Source organism: Neopsephotus bourkii, unplaced genomic scaffold, assembly GCF_033783945.1.
Source record: "Neopsephotus bourkii isolate Nb327-2 ecotype Australia unplaced genomic scaffold, CSIRO-AGI_Nbou_v1 NB_53, whole genome shotgun sequence".
In the NCBI taxonomy this organism is placed as follows: domain Eukaryota; kingdom Metazoa; phylum Chordata; class Aves; order Psittaciformes; family Psittacidae; genus Neopsephotus; species Neopsephotus bourkii.
The window spans coordinates 4,595,255-4,612,067 of NW_026900570.1; the positions used below are offsets into that span (position 1 = coordinate 4,595,255).

At 34.9% G+C, this 16,813-nt stretch overlaps 1 protein-coding gene across 2 annotated transcripts in view; it reads right to left on the reverse strand.

Moving 5' to 3' along the window:
• The window catches only part of PTPRN2 (protein tyrosine phosphatase receptor type N2), a 652,626-nt gene that overhangs the window by 350,599 nt on the left and 285,214 nt on the right, over positions 1 to 16,813 (reverse strand). For both annotated transcript variants that reach the window (XM_061349404.1, XM_061349393.1), the window contains exon 11: positions 10,982 to 11,061. In XM_061349404.1, coding sequence (XP_061205388.1) covers positions 10,982 to 11,061 — 80 coding nt within the window. The remainder of the gene's footprint in view (positions 1 to 10,981; positions 11,062 to 16,813) is intronic.

The window sequence follows — 16,813 nt, forward strand, 5'->3', positions numbered from 1 at the left end:
AATAAGAACAAGATCAAAAATCTATTAATCTGATGCCATCTTATCTTACATGTCAGAATGGATATTTGGAGTTCAAGAAAGCTCAGGGGGAAAAAAACCCTTCTTTGACCATAGATAGTCCAGAAACAAACAATTCATGAAAATCTAATCACTTGCCTGCAGTAACAACATTCTCTAACATTGTGCAGGCTATCAGGTAGTAGTGGCAGCTCCTGAAGTAGCCTTCAACCCAGAAGAGAAAGATGTCTCAAAATGAAGGCAGTGTTAAAATACAGAACTGAATACTGCTGACAAGTGTGCCCTTGTGAGTACTGCTAGCAAACTTCTCTCATCTTCAAAAAAATCTCTCGAAATTCCCAAATAACTCCTTATCCCACTGTCAAGAGCTCATTATTTCCCCTCTCAGATATATCCCTCCACAAGCTATTAGCAACAGAAAGTAATGCAAGTGATTATTTTCAAGATGGATGATACATGAATCCTCCAGACCTCCTAACTAAGCCTTTTCCAGCCAGAAACCCTCCACTTGCCCTTTCATCCCAGGTCACGTTTGCACCTTCTTCCCAAGATGTCATCCCATATACTGTGTTCTACCAAGAGAACAGATTGATATTGGGTTCAGGTCAGCTGCCCCTACCCACTGTTACCAAAACTCTACGCTTCTGGAGAAGTGCCTTTTCATGTACTTTTCTCCAGCAAAAACAGATGACAGCCTGATTCTAAGATGATTCTGTGTGTAATTGATTTTGTGGGTTGTTTTGTGGGTTTTTTTCTTGTACTTTAACTATTTTTCATAGAGCTCTGAAGTAGCACTCCTTGCTCTCATAATTTTTTTTATTTATTTGGCTGATATGAAAGCTATCACTTAAAATCACAAGACTGCTGATCATCCAATTTCATATATTAAAATAGAATATTTCGTTACATCAGATAAAGAACATTCTCCTGTTGGTAGCAAGCAAAATTTAATATTATCCCCTTTTCCACATGGTGCCTAGTGTTTATTTACAAGCATAGATTAAAGTTTTATCTTGTTGTTCCACATTTTCAAAAGTTAAAATCAATCTGTCTAATGGGTGAGAAAAAAGTTCTTTCTGGGTAAAGGTTAGTTACAATGCTATTTGACCTATTTTTCTTAAGTTCTTTAATTTCTTTAGTAATGCCTACTTAAAAGTTATGTATCTACCAAAATATGTTACATTTGCCTACCTACTCTTTACATAAAAGCTGCCTCTTATGTGCCTGCCTTAAGAGATTTCTTTTAACTGAAGCTTTCCTAAATAATTTGTTTTAATACACGTAGGATATGCTGTAAACAGAGTGTACTTAAGTGTACTGCACAAAAATAAATACAACTTTATTACAGGAATATAACATATAAGATCTCTGGAATTGTAAGTATTATTGTTGTATATGCCATATTGCATGCATATTTTCATTTTCCTAGAAAATGTGCTCCTTATCATAAAAATGCTAAATAGAAGCAATTTTGCTAAATAGTATGATGAAATACAACATTAAGCAGGTTGTCCTGGATCTGGGGATTTCTGCTTGCTTTGCTTTAAATTGGAATGAAATTTAGTGTAGGAACTTTTTGATACCGTGTTCATAGTGGTACCCTACAGCACTGCTACTATACAAAAAAATAATAGCTTTCTGTTTCACACATTTTCAGTGCCATGGACTTCAGCGCTGATACTTGTTGATTTGCATCAGTTGAAGACAATCCTTTCAAAATGTACAGGTCAGTTTGAAGCCTCTATGTAAGCAAATACATAGGAAGAAGCTCTTTACTGTGAGGGTGGTAAAGCCCTGGTGCAGGTTGCCCAGAGAAGCTGTGGCTGCCCCATCCCTGGTAGTGTTTAAGACCAGGTTGGATGGGGCTTGGAGCAATCTGTCCTAGTGGGAAGTGTCTCTGTCTATGACAAGGTGGGTGGAACTGGATGATCTTTAAGGTCCCTTCTACTCCTAACCATTCTGTGATTCTCTGATTTCTTGGACTTGAGGGTTTTTTTTTATAATAATACTACACATGCTAATATTTATTAAACTCGAAATCTCTTTAAATTTTCTCAATCTTAAATTAAATTTGAATTCTTAAAGAGCTTTGAATATGTTACCGGACAGTGTGAATGAAGGAGGCTTAAGCAGAAGAAATTTTGATTTGCACCAGAATACTTTAAGAGATCTAGCAACAGAAAAAAAATAGTTTTGAATATGTTAAGGAGCAGAGGCTACAGGAAGACCCTGAAAGCTTTCCACTGTATTAAATTCTACAATCCTGACATCAACCATCTCCCTGGATTTATCTGCAGTGTCTATATATGGCAGTCCTATCATCAACTATATCAACACAGTTCCATGGATATTAGTGATGGCTTTCTCTCAGCTACCTTTCACCACCTTTGGTAAGTGACAATACAACAATCTAAGAGTTCATACAATCTATCTTTTTTTCTTTTAATGTAGAGGTAATGTAGATAATTAGTTCAAAATAAATGTCTAACATTTAGACAGCTGCAACCAGGTTAGACAAATTCTACCCTCACTATTATTATGCATTTAGTTATATTACCAGAAGAGTCTTAAAAAAGGTAAATTTTAAAATCACTATTAACCTTTAAGCCATGACATAAATTACTTTAATAGAGGACTTATTTTCATCTGTCGTCATAGGCCTGCCTATAGATTTCAGGAAAAGCAACTAACAGAAACACATGAGTAGCTGCAAATCAACCTAAGCTTCAGTTCTGGTCTTTCCACTGAAACTCAGCTAGAACTGTCTGGTTCAGGTATCAGCTGCTGTAAGCTAAAATATTAATATATATGCTATACCAATGGTGTGTCTTTATTTTAGTTTAATACAAACCTGATGGTTTTCTATGAATGGGCGTTTATAAAAGGCATTAGAATGTAATGACATGAACCATTACTGTTTTAATTAATTGACGCCTTAATCTAATTAATTGGGTACTTGAAGCTATTTAAGTCTTATTTTTCTCCACAATTCTATAAAACTGCTAACTAGCTTTAGAGCTTCCAATAGATAAGAAGGTTGATTTAGGGGTTTATGCTGCAGTATATTACATCACTTTATAAGGTGAGCAGAAGGAAGTTCTGAAGTTTTCTATTTCAACAGAAAGTGGTTTTAAAGCAAAAATATTTCTTTCTAAAATCCACCCTTACTAATCACAACAATGCATACCATAATCAGAAGGAAGTAATCGGAGAAGAGTCAGAACCAAAGATAACTTGCTGTTCTTCAGGACTGAGGCATATTTACCAAATGGTGGCACCCATCAGAATTATTAAAACTCACCCCATTTTTCAAAACAAGAACGAGGTGGGAAGGAAATGCTATCTCAAAGTTTCATTAATCATTGTATCGGGCACTTTGTAGTGCAGGAGACAGTTCAGATTCTGAATAATCCTTAAAATTATAATGGTATCCTTTATTTACTAGTGGAAGCATTTGAGGAAAGCTTCAGGTAGATTTGATGGTACAACAGGTGAAAGGGAATTAATCCACCAGAGGGGCCAAGAGGTGAAAAAGGACAATGATAGCTAAGTAGACTTGAGCAGAGGAAATCAGGATTTGCACCAAAAGACTTAAGAGAGCTAGCAACAGAAAAACTGTCAAACTTCCACTTTTCACATTATAGACCAAAGAACTGTAATCTTCCTTAAATCAGGGCAACGGTAAGTGGAATCAGATGGACATCACAGCCTCCTGGCTATGTTGTTCAAAGTTTCTGACACAGACGCTGTCAGTTCTCTTCAAAGATGAACTTCAAATTATTCATGGACACACACTTTGTTACCATCTCAGACAGCACGACATCTAATTGCATGGTCTACAAAAATCTAGACAGAGGGAAGGAATTCAGAAATAGACTTTCATCTTGTGCTATTCGCTTCATCACAGCTGAATTATGAATCTGACAATGACAGGCCAATGTATAAGTTTCAAAGCAACCATTATTGCTCATGGTTGTGGGGTAGAAAAAGGAAACCAAGACAGTATGTCAGCATGGACATGTTTGTGACTGAATCAACAGAGCTCATCTTTCTGAGACTTCTCACAAGACATGTAAAACTTATGCCAAAAATCAACACGGTTGTAGCTATTTAGAATGAACAAGAACCTCTGAGAGAAGACAACTTTTTATCCAGAAATTGAACTTTCCTGCTTTTAATGATATAGATTCATATATCCTGCACTGACAGTCACCACAAAAAAGATGGCTGTTGCCATCACCAAAACAACACAACAAACAATGCCAGGTTTCATTATATCAGCAACAGAAGCAGTAAAAATAATAATAAATTCCTAGATTACACTTACTTAAGTGAAATATATTATGCAAAGAACGCCTAAGAGTTAATCAGGAATGGTCTAAAAAGCATCAAAGGCCAGACGGTGTTTAATCACAAGCCGAAATAATCAGAGAGAGAAAACCACAGTATTCTGAACTCCCTGCATAAAATTACGTTCATGGGTTTTCTTCAAATTCCTCCGAGATCATGATGTTTTAAAGACATGAGTCAATAATATCTATTTGAAATATGCTTTCAACTAAATACATGGATAACTAAACCAAACTTTGCATAATCTTACTTTTGCCATTGATGATTTATTCCTCTCTGTTCCGTTGTTCCTTCTCCTAATCTCCCTTTGCTACGTTTATACATTCTTTACATATACATATTACATGTAACAGTATTACACGAAGATCTGAAGTTATATTATATGAAAATAAATCCAATAACAGTTCTTTTTTTTTTGTCCCTTGAGAATCTCCTATAAAACTTTTCTTGATAATAATGGATAATAACATAGAATTGTCATGTTTCTGTCAACAGTGCTGGTATGGTCGATACTCACTGGCTAGAGAGCAGAGTGAGCCTCTGCAGTGTTCCTAGGAACAAACAGTCAATTTAAGCTGCTTACTAGATCCTCATCAATTTTCTCTCTAATGTTGAGTAAATTATCTTCCCTCTGTGTCTTGTTTTGTCAAATTTTAGACCATGAAATTAAGAGATGTGCAAGCTTTACAAAGTATTCCATAAATGTACTATTATTTCTATTATGCAGCAAACTGGAAAGATAACCCACTTTGACCAATAAAAAGAGAACTGTATTTCATGAGTAGAATGAACCAGAGAACAGATATAAGTCATTTGCATTCAAGCATTATAGTTTTAACTAATCATTTGTATTTGCATAGTTAGTATTTAAAAATATATTTATAATAGATATTTTTAGGGCTTACTCTATAAGGAAATCAAAATTCTTCCTGTCATACTCTCAGACTCACAGTCCTTTGTAGAGGGCCCAGATTGGATGCATGACAAAACTGTGATTTTGCCAAATGTGCTTAAAAAATGGGAGAAGTAAACAATTTCTGCAGTGACATACGTGTAAGGCAGATTCCTCACCAGTATTTTCAAATTGGCAAAGAACCTGGAATATTTTTTTAATGCAAGTGGGTTGTTTCGCTGTCTGACATGGCTTTTAATTTTAAATTTGTTGGTCATCAGAAAATTCTGTATTTCAATCCTGCTAACTAGCCAAGGTCATTAAGGATTTGTAAGCTGTGATGGAAGCTAAGAGACTCTGGAATTAGACTACTGTTTTAGATACTTGAACCTGCATACTTAGTAGAGTAAGTTTTGATGCCTATAACTACAGCTCAGACCTACCAAGCAAAAGAAATATACCAGAGGCAAAATAAGGTATAAACACCTTCTTCACCAACTGAATTCAGGGTCACTAATATGAGCATCCATTTAATCATCCTAATTAAGATTAAAACTATGATATCTTGGTCTACTTCAAACCATTAAGACACCATCAACTTGAACCAATGGACAGGGTAAGTTAACTCTAAGGGTTCTGAAGTACCCTTTTCATCTCAGAAAGAACTGTCTAATGCTAAAGATCATGTTTTGACTGTTTAGAGCTGCCAATTTGAGCAAAAATATTCAGTCTCTATGTCAAAAAGTTAGATTGCAATATTTGTTGCCTTGGATACTTTGCCACAGCTGGGACATAACCAAAATTTGCAGGTATCAGATTTCAAAATCTGTAAGTTTACAAATCTAATCATTTGCAGTAGTTTAAAACTGCCAAGAAATTTTATATGTAATTTTTTATCTATTCAGGTACTTTTGAGGCAGTACCTTTATTCAAATTAGCTTGTTACATAATTAAATTTGAATGATAATAAAGTATTTTTGTAGTTGTGATTTTTTTTTTCTAGTGGAATTAATTTTGCTGTGCATTTTTTTCATAATTGGAAAGCTCTCAGAGAAAAAAAATTTTAGGCAAGAAGGTTGTATGTTTCAACACCCAACTCTCTAAGTCATTTTTAATGGTTCCTATCAATCCATACACATTGTGAAAATGTAGGTTCCACCAGAAAAGTAAAAACAAAAAAACAACCAACAAACAAAAAATAAAACCAAAAGCAAATGAATAACTTAGTTAAAAGTTAGGAGTATTAAAAAAAAAAAGATAATTTTTCATAATATTCTAATATATATTTTTAGAAAAAGATCAAGATTTCAGACTTTCCACAATGGTCTATATTACAATGTATCTTAGACGTAAGAACCTGCACGCAGACCTATTAATTTCCTAACACCCGCTTATGCATTGCCTTTGGCTGTGCTATCCGTCCTGTACCACTAACATGTCTATATGCTATGCATACATTCCTTTACTCTTCAGTCTCCATTTTTTTGTAACACCCAAAATATTGCATTTTAATACATTACCAAAAAAGGTAAGCAAGACTCTAACTAGTTAAAGAATGCAGCTACACATGATCAAATGCTGAGTGTCTATGCACATGACTTCTCTTCTACATCTCTTTTTGTGCAATAGATATACACAATTGTTACAGCCATTTCATGCTAAAATTATATGCTTGGAAAATTCAGAAGATTCTTCTTTTTGAATTACTGTTACTATACATGTCTCTCCATAAATGATGGCATTCTGGAGTTCCTATAAAACAAACTCACTGCTCATTACTATACTGACTGTATTGCAATTTTATATTGAGTTATCTTACTGATAATTGTTTTCTGCTAGATTTTGCCTAACATTTAAACTGAAGAAAAAAAAAATCCACATTCATTTATCGAAATGATGTCATGTGCCAAGTGTAACTATTTCTAGAGCAGGTCATCTATGTCTAGAGAAAGTTTATTTCTTCAAAATGCTGAGATGAATCTACACTGAATCTTTGAGCCTGTCTTATTAAACAGAAATAGGCCAGAGGACAGCTACTTGATGCAAGATTCTATTTTATGAGTGTCAAAAATGCTGGCTGTCCTGCCCTGTAGTCAAAGAGCAAATAAAGGTATTGTTAATGTGAGAAAGCAAACTATTCACAATTTTAAATTACTCTGTTGTCATCTTTTCCCTGTAATTATGTTGCCCTAGAAAATGAAAAAAAAAAAAACAAAAAAACATCAAAACATTTACACAGAATTGGAACTGTGGGCTATGGGGAATAAAGTTTTAGCAACAAGAACATTGCTGAAGGATTTTAGAGTGCTCTATCTCTCCTCAAGCCAGCTGCCATGGACAGCAAGAAGAACAGGTCTCAAACATCAAGAAAATATAGAAACAATTTTTATTATTATGCTTCCATACCTCTCTTTCTTAATAGATATTCTAAGTCATCTGCTTACCTAGTTGCTAAAGAGTCCCATGCCTTCTCCAACCTGTACACTTGTCAAGCTTCATAGGAAACGACAAAAAACTTTTAATATAATTCCCCATATTTAAAACTAAATAAATAATGCAAAAAAACAGTTCATCCATTTTGCTTACAAAACATATAGACTACATTAATAATAGGATTAAACTGCTGCAGAAAAAAACTGTTCCTGTGGATACTGGTGAGACATGCATGTACTTAACATCTGCAAAAATAGACTCCCTTTTGCAAACTGGATAATTTACATTCCCGTAATTATTATGGCATCTGATTATCTCAGTTTCTAAATCGTTTTTGTTTCTCAGGATGTGATGGATAGCAAAATTCTTCTGCCAGTTTGCTCTATTCATTTTCTGTAAACAAGTTCTGCTTTCAGAGTTCCTGGATGGATGTTAAGGTACCTAATAGCAGTACAGCACAGAGTTATGCGCTTATCCGTGCCTACCCTGGAAGTATGTACTTATTTATTCTGCTTTGGTTTCCTTTGGTAAATTAAGTTTTTGGAATGCTTTTGCTCAAGACACTGTTTACTTTCAAAATTTCTGATTACAATTAAAGCCTGAAAAAAAGTCTTATCTAAGTATACATTGCTGTTGATCTTTTAGCTGAATTTATGTCTGGCTTTAGAGATCAGCAAGTAAGAATTTTGCTCAAAATAAACGAACTGATTAGTTAATACATTGACAAGCTTCTGCAACCTTAATTATGAGTTAGAGAAGAAAAATTACATACTTTTTGAATTTAAAATGTTTGACAGCTAGATAGAATTGTGAGGGGTTGTCTTTGTAGGCAAACACAAAGTTTAGTTAGAACAATATTATGGCTATGGCTCTGAGGGGAGCTGATGTAAGACTCCTGTAAACTTCTTTCTGCAGCCATCAACGCCTGAATATTTTAATGCGCTAAACAAACAGAATAAAATGCCTGGGATATGAATATATAGAATAGCTAAAATTACAATATAAAAGATTAATTTAAATTGGCAAATCTGTAGAACTTTTGGAGTGACAAAGGTTTTGTCCCCAGAATATCCCTACATCAGCAATATTTAAGGAAGTTGAAAACAACTACTTTGATAACAGCAGTAAGAAAATCTACTGTTAGGTCTTGAGTTTTGCTAAAATTAGTCACGACATTTCTACATTTAAGAGTGGCTTACCAGGAACAGGCCAAGACACATCAGGAACCTCCTGAATTTGACAAGGTTCCTATGGACTTGCTACATTACAGTGCATGTCTGTTCCATGAATTTGTTAATATGCAAATTTTTGAACTCATGTAAGCTTCATTAACTACAGCAGGCAAAACTACAAACTGCATTCTGATTCATTTTGAACCTGCCTTCTGCCAGTTTCATCTGTTCTTGCACTGCAAAACTGCACAATCCTGTCCACATTCACTGTGCCACGCTGGACTTGATAGACCTTTCTCATACCACGTGCATCTTTTTCCAAAATACAGTTTTCTGCCTTACTTCACCATTTGTTCTATGAAATATGTCATACTGACAGTCTTCTGCCTTTCTCTGTATCTTTCCATTTCAACCAGAGCTTCCAAACCCTCTGAAGTATGAGAATCAGCACTGTATGCCATATTTAAATACATGCAAGAAAAAAATGTTGTTCAGTTTTCTATTTCTTGCTTAAAAACACTTTCCTTGTTCAACTGATGATTAAGACTGAACTTTTATTTTCATTAAATTACCTGTTATTATACTAAGTTCTTACTCCAGATTATTAATGGTCTATTTAAACCGATAACTTTATATGAAAAGCTATTTTTTTTCTCCATATGCATTTTACACTAGTTTACACTGAATTTCATCTGTGATTTTGAGTTCAGTCATTCAGTCTGGTAAGGCTTTTATATTGTTCTAAGATCAACTTTCACCTTTAAGACTGTCAATAGTTTAATATTAGCAGGATTTCTCATCATACTGCTCATTGTCTTTCCCAACTCATTTATAAGTACGTTGAATAGCACAGTACCAGCAGAGGTCCTTCAACCTTCCTGCTATCTCTAGCCTGAGAAAACAAATAATTTATTCCTAATCTCTGCTTCTTGCCTCTTAACCAATTGCTGATCCACCATGTTCATGTTCCATATTCCACATTCTAAGAAACAATTAGTTTCCTTAGAAACTTCTAGGGAAAAACCTTGTTAAAAGTCTTCAGCAATCCAGGCAAGCTTTACCAGTTGCATCGTATTTGTTGATCTCTTCAGAGAGATTCAACAGGTTTACAAGGCAGGTCATTGCTATAAAAAAGACACATTAATTTTTTGCTGGTATATCATACACATTCAGGTTCCCATGATTAAATAATTATTGCTATTACCTCCTAGTTTTGACAATACACATCTATGGCTTTTTGGCATATTAAACCCTTTTAAGAAAAATTGCATCACCTTTGCTACTCTCTAATCACCAGTTAACAACACCTTTCTTCTACACGCAGGAAGGTTCTGGCACGGGAACTAATGAAGTTCTTTCTATAACTAAATTGATCCACGGTGAAGCAAAAGGAGAACTTAACGGACAATCCTGGGCTCCCAGTGTGGATTTAAGTTAACTTTTTTTGTTTCTCCTTTCAAGCAATTTTACAATTTGTTCATGATTTTAAAAACATTAAAAAACATTTAAAATTGAGTAATTTGGAGGCAAATTGGTTAGCAGTTTATTTACTTTGCATGAATTATTTCTTGCAGTGAAAACTTCATAATGAAGCTTGACAAGTTGACAAGAAGCCAGCCAGACTCAGAACAGTGGTAGTTAGCTCCAGAAACACATTTACTCCCAAGATTAATTTGCATTGAAATTACCTAAACAGCACACAAAGATATATTTCTACCATCTTTTGATCCAGAAATCAAGCCTAAGATGTAGTAACATTTTTGTTCCCTGAAAAAAAAGTATCGGAAAAAGCACAGGTCTTATAGCCTCATTTACAAATAACCAATCTGGTGTTATGAGTTCATGACAACACTGAGAGTTTTCACCATGTTGGGCCTTGACTGCGTCTTTAATTAATCCATTTCCTTGACAAACAAAGAAGTCTCAGGCAGTTTTAACTGACTCAGAGATGTTACACTTCAATTTCCCATATGTGCCACTCACCTCTTGACTGTCCCCCTTCTTAAAAGTCAATCTTCTGGGAGAATGAGATGTTTTTGTGCTGTTTGTAGTGGTACTGCTCATAAAAACGCACATGTGGGAGGTTACAGTTTGGGAAAGGAGGACAAGGACTTACCTGCTGCTTTGGCAACATCTGCGGTTGAAATGTTTTCGAGGTTTGAGTGCACTCTGAAGGTCACAGCTGGTCCCAGCACACTGGAAGAGATTATTAAAAAATGTAAGATTCATAATCAAGAGAAATGGCAGAAGATTCCTTATTAAAATAGGTTTTTAAAGAGAACCTATTAAGATACCATTTAGCCTTCATCCTTTTGCTTCATTAGCTACATTTGCATACATTTTTTTACCTCTTGTGGTTTCTTATGTCTACCTCATGCCCATCTGAAAGAACTTCAACAATAAGAACAAAACTTCAAAACAGAACACTCCTGTAAATAATATTCTTGCTATGAAGGTAGCAAAATGGAGGCACTTAAATTGTTATTCACCCAAGTACAGCCTAGATCATGGCTGGAATTCAGCATCCAAAGAAGATTACATTTAATTTCAAATTTAATATGCCTAACATCAATAAAAGCTTAGTCCTGTTGTCACAACTGTAAGTCAGAGGGACTGTAAAGAACCTCAGAATATTTATCTTGACCATGTTCTGAAAGAATATGTGTAGGGACAAGATTTTGGACATATATAGTCCAATGGCTGGTTTTGAACAAAAAGATATAACAAAGTATTTATCTTTTAAAAACAGGGGTAGTCACCTCTTCGAATAATTTATGAGGGAAAATTATGACTCTGTGGCAACTTTTTTGGGTGCAGCTTGACAGTTCTTGATGGCATTAAAATCTGTAAGGCATTTACAAATTTACTGATTAGTCAGATGAAGAACAGTAGAGCAAAATACTCAGGGTTTCACAAAAATTTTCATGGTGCATTTTTAAAGAAAAATAATTCCATATACGTAATGTTGTATTAATTTTCCACCCATCTTAATAATATCCACCTTAGATGCACATCTGATGAAAGGAATGAAGAAATATTAGTTCTGATATGCTTAAAACTACAGTAAAGTACATATATGTGATAAACATAAGAAAAATACACACGTACATAAATAGAGGAAATGTAGTTTTGAAGAAAATTTCCAGGAGACTATAGAAACTGTAATATACAGAAGAGAAGAGCACAAGGACTCAACAAAGCCACAAATTGGTACTATTATAAAAATTTAACTACATACTATGTATTATGTGAGTTCCTAAGTTTTTATTATTCACATAATCAGTGAAATGAATTAAATTCATACTATGAATAATAACACTGCTTAAAAGGTGAAGAACATTGGCTGGAACCATACTTGCACTGTGTTTTGACCTCCTGTAGCTGTGTCTTATGAGAGAATGAAGTCTGAAAAACTTTTGCGTAAAAGAAAGAACTTGAAAAATGTTTCTGTTACGGGGCTTGAAATGAAGTATTAAATTATTCCTTTACTAACATGTTAATATTTTGCATTCATACAATGGAGAGCAGTTAATGAAGTGTGCTTAATAGTATCACATATATCCTAGACAGAAATACCTTTAAACCTTTTCCATTTCAGGAAGAAAAATAACTGTTATCAAATATAAGACTTTGCTTTGAGGTCAGAAAGGGAATCAGAGTAAGACTAAGAAGCATCCTTTAATCTTTTATTAGCAAAACAGGCACTGTGCACATTTTATTCTGGAGTTAATAGGAACTGTCATTAATCAATCATTTTTTTCTCTAAATACTCTTGGGGTGGGGAGAGAAAGAGAAAAGATAGAGATTTTACTGCTAAAGGACACTCCAGATGCCAAGTCATTAATGTACAGGAAATGTATTTTAATAATTTCAGGCAATTATAAAGCATTTATCAGCATAATTTAAATAACATTTTAGGTTATAATAGTCAACAATTGCAACGTTTATTTTATTTGAGATAACTGCTTTACAAGAATTTAGGCCATTCCCTGATTCCATCACTAACACAGATAATCAGCAATAAAAGGCATCTGGGAGTTTCACAATACTATTCCCTGGCCGCTCAGATATTTACAGTATAATTAGCCGTCTGCTTTAAATAAAAGCAAGCAAGAGCCTAGTATATAGCTGTCCCATGACAAAGATAGGGTGAAAAAAGAAAAACTTTAGATATTTTGCTCCAAAATCTACACTGCACAGTCCTTTATAGCTGAGAACATGGAACCAACAAAAACTTTTAAGCACAGTGAAGTTACACTCCAGCCTTATCAGCAAAGACGTGAAAAGTTTCTTTCCAGTCTTCCTTTGCCTGTGTTTTTTGCTTCTGCCTCTGGCTGAGAGCTCACTATCCCCTCAGCTGACCTACTGCCTTGCTCACTGCAGCTATGCACTTCACAGCATAATTAAAGTCATACAGATTAAACCTAGATCATTTCAGTGATCTAGCTCAGGCAGTGAGAGGCAGGGATTTCAGAGTGAAGCCTAGCAGGGATCATTACACTATTCCCTATGGACTCCACCTGGATAATCCAGGAACACAACAGGATCCAAGTTGTGCCCATGTTCACATTGCCACAAGCACTGCTGATGAGAAAATTTAGGGAAATGAAGAGCAAAAACTGGGTGGCAAAAATATTCCTTAAGCAAGAGGGATGATATTGTTTTAACACTCTTCTTGTGAAGGAAAGAGGAAATCACAACCATTTAAAATATTCGCTCCTAGGCTGCTATGTGGGAAACTGTTTTTCACTACTGTAGCAACTAAATACTTGAAGGTAAGGAATCACCCAAGCACCACATAAGCACAGCTTCACTAGGCATATTTAAAAATACAGAAAATAAAACAGATCTTGTCACAACCTTTTGCATATTGGTATTATGCTGTTCATTTAAAAGCAAATAAAAGACCTTGAGATTACTTGGTCAAAATTGCATTTCTGCTCAATGTTTTGGGATCTGACTGCTTCAGGAGCTCATAAAATGAGATTTTCTCATGGGGGGCTTCTGGCAAAAGCACTCAATAAATAAACATTTCAATAACGATAGATGCCCTTTGGGGAATTCCTCGCTGTTCATTATGTGTTGGATGAGAACATTTAAACAAAAACAGTGATTATTTGACTGCAAAATATTTTTAAAAAGCTTTTAACAAGAGGGCAACCAGCCTGGGAAAAGATTCTAAGATACATAAAATGCATCCTTGATACTTCCTAACCAGGAACTTTAAATTAGATTGATAAGATGGCATTTCTTCTGCAGCTGTCAAAGCTTCTGAAGCCCAGCTAACATTAATGTCAATTGTCTTTACATAACTCTAAATATGGAAACTCCCTAAAGTGCACACGAGTGTCTATGACCTGATGACTTGCAGACAAACCATTCACACACATCAGGAAGGGTGCCAGCAGTGAGCAGTGGAATCCCTCCTGGCAGGCAGGTTACATCATGCCAGCCCCCCACTAGCTTTGTAGGTGAAAGCAATCAGAAGTATAAACCCCAATGTCCAGGCTGAAAAGCAGCCTACATCCAAGACCTGCATATGCTGCAACTGAGATTAAAAATGTTAGGTAGTCACACTTTCAATCTAGAAAGACAATATTTTATCTCTGATTTTTTATCTATTCCCCACCCCCCAAGCTGTATGCTACTACAGTTACACCTATGTAAACTGGTAGTTGACTCTTCTGACATAAGTGCACTTACACTCACCTAAATAAGAGAAGATTGTGAGTTTTAGAAGGCATCTGGACCATACTATCATAATCACACATCATTTTTTTCTGATACTTTTTTATTTTTTTTAATAAAGGTAAGCAGTTCTGGCTTCAAGGGTAATAAACAGTAACTTCTCCCCATGAAAAATGTAAGGGCTGCTGCAATGACCTGCTGAATTTATTACTAGAAATTTACTGACTAATTACCCCCCTCTGTTAGCTGTCACAATTTCTGATTTTTTATTTTTTTTTTAATTTCAATAATGTTGCCTTCAGCCATAATAGTTTAGGGGATTTTAACAAAGACATTCAAAGCATATTGCAAATTGTCACCCTTATGTGCTGTTGTCTTACATTCTGTTTACTAGAGATGAAATAATTACAGTGTTTATACCAAAATGACTTGAACGTTGATTGCTGATTTAATAATATGCCCCCCCCTTGGATTTATATTTCCCATCTGAAGGTGGGAGGGTATACAACACGCAAATAAAGAAGCAATATTCTTTGTGCAAAATAGAAGTATTTCCTTTCATTAATTGTTTTACTAACAACATTCTTCTGATATTTTGCCTGTCAACGAGTGATCTGAATAAACAGATCCTAAGCATGATCAATATGGTGAGGTCCATATCACTTTCAAGCCGTAGGTTATAATTATACTTATGAATGACAGGATTTAAATCTCCATAAATTATGTACCCAGCTTTGCATGCCTGTTCTTTGCCCCCACATGTGTATACTTTCGTGTTACGTTATCATACAGAAGGTTTACTGTGAAATACAGTCACAGTCTATCATACCCCCTAGTGGAAAAGGATTTGAGAAGCAAGTGCCAACATGGTTATGTGTATTCTTGAAGACAGAGCTGATGCCAGATGGAAACGAATGAAGGTTCCACTGCTGTATATTAAATACCACTGTATTTAAAAGAAAAACACTAGCAGAGCACAGTATCTCAAGATTGGAGGAGGATGAGATGAGGATTGAATATTTCCAACATTAAACATTCTCTTAATGACCCTATTTCATAAAACTGAGCTTGCCTTAATAAAGCTTAGTTTTGAAATTAGAGTCACTACTTGTCTATATGTTCATTTCAAAATCCTTTAATCTCTGGAGGTTAAGAAAAGCAATTAGTAACGCTCCAGAGGATTGTGCAAAGTAAATTTTATAGCAGCTAAGGTAATTGTCTCAGGAAATGTTTGGTGGGCTTGAACTAATGACTTGCAATGTGTACACATTTCTGTGCTTACTGTGTTTAGGAATTTGAAGCTTATGTCCATTGTTTATATTGCACTGAAGCCTCCTTTTCACCTTCTCAATTTTGGAAAAATTAAAATGCTCATACTGATGTAAATGTGATATATACAGGCATATAAACATACTTACGTCAAAGCAAATTAATGGGGAAACACACATAATTAAAAGAGGTGCTTCTGTAATACAGTGTGTTTATACAACATGATTTACAGAGCAAAGCAAAGGCAGAAAATTGCAGCTGGTCATTGTCATTCAATAAATAAATGGATTAAGAAATGTACACTGGGTATTTTGTTCTTCTGTTACTCAGAGCAGCTGTAAATTCATAGGCCATTTGATTCAGGTTTTCATCAACATTCTTGACCACAAATGTTGACTAAAATTTATTTTGTGAAGCTTTGCGTCATACTCTATTTATATTACATAAGCAGGTCTCTGACTGAACTTCAGATTCAGGAAATCTGCAAAGGATGTGTTGTGCTGACCTACTACAAAGTAACTTCTCTGAACTGTTGAGTAGAGAATATTGATCATTACCCAGACTTAATTCTAAAAAGTCACACATCTTTCACTCTTTAATATCTTTGCTGTTCAAAGATTTGCTTCATTTTGCACCTGAAGTGAACAAACATTGATGTACAGCTGTATGCATTCTCACATTTCTATTGACATGTATGTACTTACAGACTGTGATCAATTAAAAAAATCACTTTTTCTTTTAGCAAATTGAGTTTCTTGAGCCTTTCTCTGGAAACTCTTAACATGCTCCTTAAACTGCAGAATGACACACAGTGTTCCACAACATGCTGCAATGCAGCCAAAATATATTCTCTATTCATATTTATACCCTTTATATGCACTAAGCATGAACTGTTTGCTTGCACCACTGTCTACAGAAATGTGGTCCTGTACTAAATTCATAGCTAGCATGGAGAGAGAAAGTTAAGGATATTTCTACTAACATTACAGCT